We start from the raw sequence: 10,590 nt of genomic DNA on the forward strand, positions 1-10,590 counted from the left end.
GCTGGTGCGCGCGAGCCATCGCTCGCTGGCGCGCGAGATCGCTCGCTGCGCGCGCGCGAGCCATCGCTCGCTGGTGCGCGACATCGCTCGCTGGGCGGGCGACGTCGCGCGCTGTGCGCGCGAGTGATGCTGTGCGCAGCGCTCGTGGCACGCGAGCTTGCGCTCGCTGCGCACGAGGTTGCGCGCTGTTGTGCGAGGCAGCGCGCGCTGTGGCGCAGCTCGCTTGCTGCCCACACGCGACTGCCTTGGCTCGCCCCTCGCCCATGCCCATCCGTTCATTGCTCGTGGCACACGACACAAGGCAGGGCTGCTGCCTTGCGCTCGTGCACTACGCCCTTGCTCATTGCATTCGTGCCGCACGGGCGACGAGCTCCCTTGCTCGTCGTCGCATGCCCGCATTATACAACACCCCTTAAGGGTAACACGAAGCGTCCATTGCTTCGTGCGTGCAAGTTATTTGAACGAATCGCATAAAAAATTTAAAATTTATATTTAAAATTAATGACAAATTAATAAATAATATTAATTTCATAATTTTAGGGCGAAAAAATCGAAAATTTATTATCCAATTGATTTCCGATTGATATGGATTCAAGTCTAGGTCATAAAAATTTAAAATTTATCGTAAATTTACAATTTTTATGGTGGTTTTTAATCATAGGTTTCTAATTAAATTACAATTAATTATGAAAATCAAATTAATTCTAAATTATTCTAATTTTCAACAAATTAATCATAATTACAAATTAGATTGCATAATTAACAAGACTAGGCATTCAAACTTGTTAAACATATGCAGTAGGTCAATCAAAAATTCAAGATTTATCAACAAGAATCGCAAATATTTAATTTAACATCTTAAATTTACGAAATTTTGCATCCGAAAAACTAAAACCTTCGAAAAGTCATAGTTAGGCTTCGAATTTGAGAATTCTGGGTTCGGCAGAAAAATACTATTTTTGTCAAAATTTTAGAATGCCTTTTACATGCGGAATTGACACAAAAATCACTCAATTCGGATGAGTAATGAAGAAACTGCCGAAAAACTGCGTACATATAATTAAATAAACGCAATTTGCAATTAATTAACAATTACGAAAATTAATCACCCCTTTTAATTCTTGCAAATTTGTAATATTTAACCATGTTCATGCAATTTAGATTATGAAAATAATAAGGGGCTCGTGATACCACTGTTAGGTTATGATACATATGACATTTACATAAATCATGCGGAAACAACCATTAACCCAGGAAACATATTATTTACACATAATCATTTAGCATAGTTTAGATGCATACTCTTTGTTGCGTGCCTTCCCTAGCTGCGCCCGAACCGAACAAGAACAAGTCTTTTAGGACTCCAAGTGTCGTCCCTCCGTAGAAAGTCCACAGCACGTCCGGATCCGCCTTAAGATTGACCAACTAGAATCGCCCTTAAGGTACTCAGAAAATTCGGCACTTTTGGGGCAAGATGGGTGTTTGAATTTTCTCTCAAAAAACTCACTTTTGAATACTTTGAAACTTGTATATAAATTATGACCCCTAGGCCTTTATTTATAGAGTTATGGAAAAGGAATCGTAATCCTAGTAGGATGCGAATTAATTGGAATTAGAATTCTACATGAATTCTACTTAATCAATTTATCCAATAGGAATAGTCATTTAATCATACACTGACTCTTGCAGATTCAGGAATCTCGCATGAGCTCAAACTCACACACACACGGCAGCCACAAGGGCTGCCCACGCATGCGAGCAGCAGCCCACGCAGCGCGGCCCACGCATGCGCGGCCTTGTGCACGCTGGGCTGTGGCGTGCGTGCTTTGCTGGGCGATGGCCTGGCTTCGTGCTGGGCCTTCGTCCGGCAGGCCTCGTCCGATGCTAATTCGTACGATACGCTTCCGATTAAATTTCCATTTCCGGAATCTATTTCCGATACGAACAATATTTAATATTTCCGATTCCGGAATTAATTTCCGTTTCGAACAAATATTTAATATTTCCGTTTCCGGAATTATTTTCCGATTCCGGTAATATTTCCGATTCTGACAATATTTCCGTTTCCGGCAATATTTCCGATTCTGGTAATATTTCCATTTCCAACAATATTTTCCGATACGTACCATGTTTCCGTTTCCGGCAACATCTACGACTTGGATAATATTCATATTTCCGATACGATCCATATTTCCGTTTCCGGCAATATCATCGTTTCCGGAGTATTCATTTCTTGCCTGTGACGATCTTAGCTCCCACTGAAACCAAGATCCGTCGGTTCCGAATATTCATAGATGGAGTATTTAATGCCATTAAATACTTGATCCGTTTACGTACTATTTGTGTGACCCTACGGGTTCAGTCAAGAGTAAGCTGTGGATTAATATCATTAATTCCACTTGAACTGAAGCGGCCTCTAGCTAGGCATTCAGCTCACTTGATCTCACTGAATTATTAACTTGTTAATTAATACTGAACCGCATTTATTAGACTTAACATAGAATGCATACTTGGACCAAGGGCATTATTTCCTTCAGGCATCTCCATCCGCTTCGACCATAATTCCAGAATTTTGTGTCAAAAGACGAGAATCGCGATCCGTGGAAAGGAATTTGTATCCATTGATTATGTATCCTTTTAATTTTCTACCATAAGAATGCAAACCACCCGCCAAAGCTTTTCTTAGTTTCCCATCTTCGGTGGTTGCATCTATGTAATGTACCTACGATGATACATCATTAAATCAAATACATTTTTTTTAAAAGAAGTATGTATTCACATTAAAAGAACTTAAGTAACCTTATTTTGCAGCCACCCTCCAAACTCATTGATGATCCAGTTACTTTCATCACTCTCCGTGACAGGATTTTGTAAGTTCATTTGACGTTTCTCGGTTAAAAATTCACTTCATGGAAGAAGAACAAAATTAAAAATCATCTATTATAACAATTGATAATTCAAAAGAAAACCAACATAATACTTACTCCAGATCCCCTTTTATCTCATCAGAGTGAAGCAAAATGTAGCGATGAGCTTGTTTTAAGCTTTTGTCATCAAGGCGAATGCTGACCTCCTTCCCAATAACTCGACCACCAGAATTAAACAAGTAATCATTGGGATTTGGAATGTCATCATCCATCCTTTTAGGTATGTTGAAAATGGTCTTAACACCTTGAAGATATCTCGAACAAAACCTAATTGTCTCCTCTAAAAGGAAGCCTTCTGCAATAGATCCTTCAGGTTGGGCTTTATTGGTTACATGTGATTTCAAATGGGACAAGTACCTTTCAAATAAAACATTTGTACTTAATATATGATAAATGTGAAATATTAAATAAAAATAATATAATTTAGACGTGTAAGATATTAACCTTTCAATGGGATACATCCATCTGTATTGCACTGGTCCACCAAGTTTAACCTCCTCCACTAAGTGAATCAACAAATGGACCATGATTGTGAAAAATGAAGGCAGAAACTCCTTTTCCAACTCACAAAGAGTTAAAATAATTTCATTTTGAAGACCATTTAAATCATCTGGATCAATAGTTGTAGAGCACAACTTCTTGAAAAAGGAAGACAATCTAGCCAACAAGTCAATTACTTTTGTAGCTTTAGAGGCCCTTAAGGCAACGGGAAGGATATCCTGCATTAGAACATGGTTGTCATGACTTTTGAGGTTAATCAACTTCCTTTGCTTCATATTCACACAACTAGAAAGGTTGGATCCATATCCATCAGGAACTTTAATTTTCTGCAAAACATTTAGGAACCTCTCCTTCTCCTCCGTAGACATAGAATAGGAAGCCGGAGGCATGCATTCACCTCCGTTAGGATTAGTACTCAGCCAAAGGTGAGACTTTATTCTCCATGCTTCAAGGGCTTCTCGATCATTCCTACTATCTCTACTCTTATCCATGCTAAGAAGAGTTCCCAAAATATTCTCAGACACGTTTTTCTCAATGTGCATCACATCTAAATTATGCCTTAGAAGATTATGCTCCCAATACACCAAATCAAAGAATATGCTTCTCTTGGTACCAAAGTCACTTTCATCTTGGACATCATCGTCATCATCGTGTCCTCTTTGCCTCTTTTTCGGTGGTGCCTTCGACTTTCCGTAAACATGCTTCACCTTTTCTTGCTGCCTCAATATATCAGTGCCGCTAGGACGAGATGGGGATTTACCCCACTCATTAGTTCCAAACTTCTCACAAAACTTGTCACCTTGACATCGATATGGGTGATCTGCAGGTAACCATTTTCTATAGCTACAATAGCAAATCTTGCTCCCAAATCTATCAGAAGGCGTGGAATCTAAGCATATAGGACATGCATTGTAACCTTTTGTGCTCAAACCAGAGAGCATTGCATAGCCGGGAAAGTCATTAATAGTCCAAAGCAAAGCCGCACGCAAATTAAATTTCTCTCCGGCAAAAGCATCAAAAGCTTCAACCCCTGTCCACAGCAATTTCAATTCATGCACTAATGGCTGCAGATACACGTCAATATCATTTCCGGGACCTGATTTTCCAGGAATAAGCGTGGACAGAATGAAAGAAGACGGTTTCATACATAACCATGGTGGAAGATTATAAGGAATCAACATCACTGGCCACGTACTATAAGTGGTGTTCATTAAACGGTAAGGATTAAAACCATCACTCGCAAGACCTAATCGAACACTACGAGGGTCTAATGCAAAATCACTGTGACGCTCATCAAATGCCTTCCATGCTAAGCCATCTGAAGGATGCCTTAAAATCTTCTTATCATCTTCACCCAATCGCTCTGTATCATGCCATCTCATATCTTCTGCTGTTTCTGATGACATGTAGATTCTTTTTAGTCTCGGTATAAGAGGGAAATATCGCATTACCTTAGCTGGCACACCTTTCTTACAAGTATCCGTACCTTGATCACTTACAACGTTGCCCCTATCCTTAGTTTTCTTCCACCTCGATGTACCACAAACATGACACTTGTCTTTCTTTAAAAATTCACCCCAATACAACATGCAATTATTCGGACAAGCATCAATCTTTTCATACCCAAGGCCCAAGTCTTTTATCATTTTCTTACTGTAATAATAAGAAGAGGGAAAATCAAGTATTTGAGGAAATGCATCTAGAATTAGCTTCAACAACATATTGAAAGATTCTATGGACCAGTGATTCATACACTTCAAGTGAAACAAGTGTAACAGAAAAGATAACTTTGAAAAATTGATACACCCCTCGTACAATTTCTCCTCAGAAGCTTCAAGCAACTTCTTATATGTCACATCTTCTTCTATTGTAGAATAATCATATTCTACATCTGTGTCATAGGCCAAGGGCTCCTCAATCCATTCATCATCCTCTCGTGCTTCTAAATTTGGGCAATTGGGAGGCATATTAACACTAAATGCTGATCTTAATAGCCCTCCCATATTATCTCGACCTACAAACCCACTTTGGTTATCAAGGGATCCTTCACTAGTAATCCCTCCATCACTCTCAAACATACGTTGAAACGTATCCCCTTTACCATGAAAAATCCAATCCTTATATGGCTTATAAAATCCCTTAAACAAAATATGCCTCTCCACTTCATTTACGGAGAACCATTTCTCTACCTTACAGTTCTTACATGGACATCTAATTTTTCCTTCGACTAGATCTTGCTTGGCAAACTCAATAAATTCCATACAACCGTCGATATATTCATGATGACCAGTGGGTAGATCGATCCAACTTTTATCCATATCTATACGAAATTAGTTGAGTAATTAGTAATATACGTCGGTCGCAGAATAGGAAATTTTTATATGTACTTATTAAAATATTATAATCATTCTTAGAACCTTGATGTATCACACGAGATTAATTTAAGTCACATAACACCTCCGTACACAACTCTTCTTAATTCATACCATAACTTATGGTTTTTTGTTTAATCATTCTTCCTTAGTGACTAATATTTGTGATCTATCTTCATCTTCTAAAAGTTATTACCCTATATCACTTCCATATTATATTTTCTTTTTGCGTACAAGATCATACTTTCAACTTCACATGAATTTGCAAGGAAAATAAAGCATGTGATTTTAGCGCACAAGGTGATATTTTCAACTTCACACGAAGACAACAATATAAATCCATTTTTTAAAAAGAGTAAGAGTACCTTAAGTAACGTGGCATCACATAATCAGAATTTATGGTAAAATTTCTTGGATTAAATGTAATTAAGCTAAGCAAAATTATGTAGTGGGGATAATGTAATTAGACAAACAATACCAACACAAAATGCCAAAGCTAACAAAAATACGTACTTACAAATTTGAAGCTATTATATCAAAACATTTGAAATTAAATCAACAGGAATACAATAGAAAGATCCAACTTTTGCATGATTGACGTAAGTTATGATAGCACAATAAACGTCGGTATATGCTCATTGTATATATATTGGACATCGAGGAAATGTAAAGCCACGGAAATTATATTCTAACACTTAAAAAACCTAACTTGCAGAGTTGTAGCCCACCCTTGTCCATACAAAATTAGGGAAATAACAATTGTCCAATAAAAAACCTAAAAGGGACTTTATAGTATACATACCTCTAGTATCAAAGAGCATATGCAACGTACGAACCGATGCACGAACCTACGAACAACGCTAAAGACTTGCAGGAAACCTTGAACCGGTGTAGCAACGCACGAACTGATGCACGAACCTACGAACAACGCTAAAGAATCACAGGAAACCTTGAACCGGTGTGGTCGGCGAAACCTGATAATGTTGATAAATTATGGTCAAAATATAAGGACAACAACATTATCAGGAATTTAAAATCTAAAAAATATAGTAGATGAAGTTATCAACTTAAACAGAAAACACTACAAACATATCAATTCATGACCATGAATGCTCCATGAAAATGAACAAATGTAGGGAAGCAATGTGCTAAGCGCAGGTCAAAGAAGGGTGTTTTTTCTACATGGAAAGTAAAAGCAAATATTATCTGCAATCTACTCCGCGATAAGGGGATCAAGCAATTGAGTTTACGAAAGTCGTTATTGTGGGGCGACAAAAATACCAGAGGAGAGAGAAAGGAGATAGTGGTGAACGTAGAGGGACAGGAGAAGAAGTGAACTGATCAGAAGTGAACTGATCAGAAGTGAACTGATCAGAAGTGAACTGATCAGAAGTGAACTGATCAGAAGTGAACTGATCAGAAGTGAACTGATCAAAAGTGAACTGATCAGAAGTGAACTGATCAGAAGTGAACTGATCAGGACTGATCAGGATTGATCAGTAAGGACTGTTCAGAACTGATCTGATCAGGACTGATCTGGACTGATCTGATCAGGACTGATCTGATCAGGACTGATCTATTTTCTATGTCGTCTGAGAGTGCAAGTGTCACAATCCATAGAAAGCTAGCTATTCCATTTATTACTCAAAAGTGATCACCATACTCCGTATTAAGCAGCCATATTATCTCATATTCAAGGAAGTTGACAGAACACAACACATAATTAAAAAGACTCCCAAAAGTTTTATAATAATATTAATCCTACCTTGTTATGTCTAATCTAAATATTAGTCATTATAGATTACTCTTCTATTATGACTCATCAATTCCACGATCAATTATTTATAACTTGTACACCGTAGCAATCAGTATGTATTACTCCACTTCTTAAGCTCTTAGCTAGTGTTTGTTTGAATAATGAAATAAGAATAGTAATCACAATTTTGGATTAGATTCTATTAATTTGTTAAGAATAGAGTTATTCAAATAGAACGATAATCTCATGATTGAGCTTGAACTGATTTAGTGAAACACTCCTATCCGGTGCAATTGCATAGCCTCTAAAACTTTTTCTGTTAATGTTTCCCATTTTTTCCCGGTTATGCGCAACACATGATGTATATAGTTAAGGTTCGATAGTTATATTAGCAACACCAACATAAATTGGGATGTTTTCCAATTCCAATTACATTATTTATGTGTGGGATAAAGTAATTAAACCTAAAAAACACCAACACAAATCAGGAGAAGAAGTGAACTGATCAGAAGTGAACTGATCAGAACTGATCAGGATGGATCAGTAAGGATTGATCAGGACTGATTTGATCAGGAATGATCCGATCAGGACTGATCTGATCAGGATTGATCAGAGCAGGACTGATCTATTTTCTATGTCGTAAATAGCCTAGGACTGATCTATTGTCATGTAATGCATGATCTATTGTCATGTAATGCATGATCTATTTTCTAAAATCAATAGAGATAAAAAGTTCAGGTATGTAATAAAAAATACTCTAAACAGCTCTATAGAGAAGCACTAAAAAAAGCTAGGTAACGACTCTTTACCATAAACCCTTACTCGCAAGTTCAAAATAATTCAACAGAAGAATACAATGTCGTTCTTTCTAACAATAGAACCTAAAGTGTAGCCAAACCATCCATCTCAAAAATTTGCTACTGTTACTTTTAACTGGATACATGTTGAAACTAACTGATATGTTATTATCAAAGCTCGTAGTCATAAAATCCATTTATGCATGCTGCAGTTTATTGGGGCAAAGATGGGGGCCTCAGGACTACAAATACAAACAGAAAGTGGCCTAATTAGCATCCCTAGTAATATCTGATGTGTTGTTGTGAAATATCTTCCTAGAGGTGCCCTAAAGAAATACCTCATTGATAATCGAAGGAAGAAGCTAGCTTTTAAGGTTGTCCACCAGTTGGCGCTTGATCTTTCTAGAGTGACAAATAATTTTGCAAACTCAGATAAATAATACCGGATGATAAGCTATAGTTCAAAGCTACTCTCAACTTGGCATGATAAACCCAGATAAACAATAAGCTAGTGCTGATAAGATAATATTTGGTTAGCTATGACAGTTCAAAACCGGATGATAGAAACTCAGAAATGGTTATCTGAGTTTATCATCCCAGCTATGACAGTTCAAAAATCAAAACCGGATGTTCTATCCCTTAACTCAGTTAAGCTATAGTTCAAAGCTACTCTCACTTCTCTGTGTTTTGAACTGCATATATTCAGATTAGGGTGCTTACTGCATAGGTTTATTCCTTACTCCATACAACTGGTAGTCAAACCTATATTTGGTGCCAACTAAAGCAGGGAAAGGCAAAGAAATTTATAATAAAGACAAGCAAAGTGCTGATAAGATAAGATATTTAACACTGCGATACACTGCCACTACCTAATACTACAGTTATGACATATAGAAAGCATGCAGTAGCTTAACATAACGATGACAGACAGACAATGAGCTTATCAGTCGCCTAATACTAAGTTCTGCTTTGTAAAGCTCAGTTCTGTTTTGTGCAAAGTTTGTTCAGTTCTTTTCTACTTACAGTCAGTCCATCTGTCACACATTTCACATAATCAGTCACAAAAAACAGTGTAGCCTCAAAAGAAGTTATAGATAACAGTAGAAAATGCTAAGTGAAAGGGTTCAAATAATTAGTATAAGTTCTATAGCGACAAATAATTTTGCAAACTCATCCAACATGCACATTTGATGCACCAAGTTTCTCACTAAAGACAACCTAAACTAACCAAGTACAGCTAGGTGTCTTAAAGATTGACAACAGATTTTTCATACTAAGTACCAGATATCTTGGTCAGAGATTATCACCTAAATCTCACTAAATGTCTGTGTGTCTTTATACAAAGCATTGCCATGTATCCAAATTTCAAAGATTCTAGGCCAACTAAAAGTTGCAAATTTAAAACTATGGAATCACAAAAGTACAAAGTAATTCAAGAAAGATACCGCAGAAAATTAGAAATAGATAGACAATACCTACAGTAGTAACAACACGGAAGAAGAAGTCAGACGTTCACCACTTTCCAACTATCGTCCAAATTACCAACTATCTGCAATTGAAAACTAAAATAAATGAAATAGCAAACACTCTGTAAGCGGTATATAGAAAATCACAGAAACTAAGAAGACCCATTCTAGTTTTTTTCTTGAATTAAGGATGCAATATAACATGGAAAACTTAAAGGCATATGATTGACATTAGAAATTGACATGAAAAAACGTGAATTAACAATATATGACGGAAATTAAAATAGTGAATCAAACCTAAACATTGTTATATGATAAAAATCAAATAGTGAAGGCGTGAAGCAGACCAAAAATACCTGGCGAATATATCCGGCAACACCGAGGATGAAGCAGCAATTAAGAAACCAGAGTATGCTTGAATTTCTCCAATTAAAAACCAGAGAGAGCAACGAATTTATCTTGAATTTGTTGGGCGAATTGTGAATTCAATAATTGGGATTTTTCATGAATTTATAGGATGAGGAGTGAGATAGCTTATACTGGGAGATTTGACTTTGCTAACGTAAAGGTTGAAGACGGAATTCAAGGAATTCGTTAATGGCCGGTGCTGAAGGTGAGGAGGAGAGATACGAATTCATCGGAAATCTGACGAGGGTGGTTAGTTTCGTAAAGCAGCAAGGTATGTCGGTGGGAGGAGGTTGAGAGAAACGTGGGAGGTGGGTTGAGAGTTAGGCGGGATTCTGCGAAAAAAACAGAGAGTTAGGCGGGATT

The 10,590-nt window shown here is 37.4% G+C and overlaps 1 protein-coding gene across 1 annotated transcript; it reads right to left on the minus strand.

The window, feature by feature from the left end:
* Positions 1-2,533: 2,533 nt before the first annotated feature.
* Positions 2,534-5,746, minus strand: LOC130461814 (uncharacterized). The gene is made up of 4 exons (XM_056830040.1): positions 3,372-5,746; positions 2,985-3,284; positions 2,800-2,905; positions 2,534-2,722 (listed from the first exon to the last, which is right to left on the minus strand). Exons 1-4 carry the CDS (start codon positions 5,744-5,746, stop codon positions 2,534-2,536), a joined length of 2,970 nt encoding a protein of 989 aa, XP_056686018.1.
* Positions 5,747-10,590: the final 4,844 nt, after the last annotated feature.

This window comes from Spinacia oleracea, chromosome 5, assembly GCF_020520425.1.
Source record: "Spinacia oleracea cultivar Varoflay chromosome 5, BTI_SOV_V1, whole genome shotgun sequence".
NCBI classification, from domain to species: domain Eukaryota; kingdom Viridiplantae; phylum Streptophyta; class Magnoliopsida; order Caryophyllales; family Amaranthaceae; genus Spinacia; species Spinacia oleracea.

Coding starts and splice junctions, on each gene's coding strand:
- LOC130461814 (XM_056830040.1), bottom strand. CDS start 5,746: ATGGATAAAAGTTGGATCGATCTACCCACTGGTCATCATGAATATATC. Junction 3,285..3,371: donor TGGATGTATCCCATTGAAAG/GTTAATATCTTA, acceptor TTTATTTGAAAG/GTACTTGTCCCATTTGAAAT. Junction 2,723..2,799: donor GAGGGTGGCTGCAAAATAAG/GTTACTTAAGTT, acceptor GTATCATCGTAG/GTACATTACATAGATGCAAC.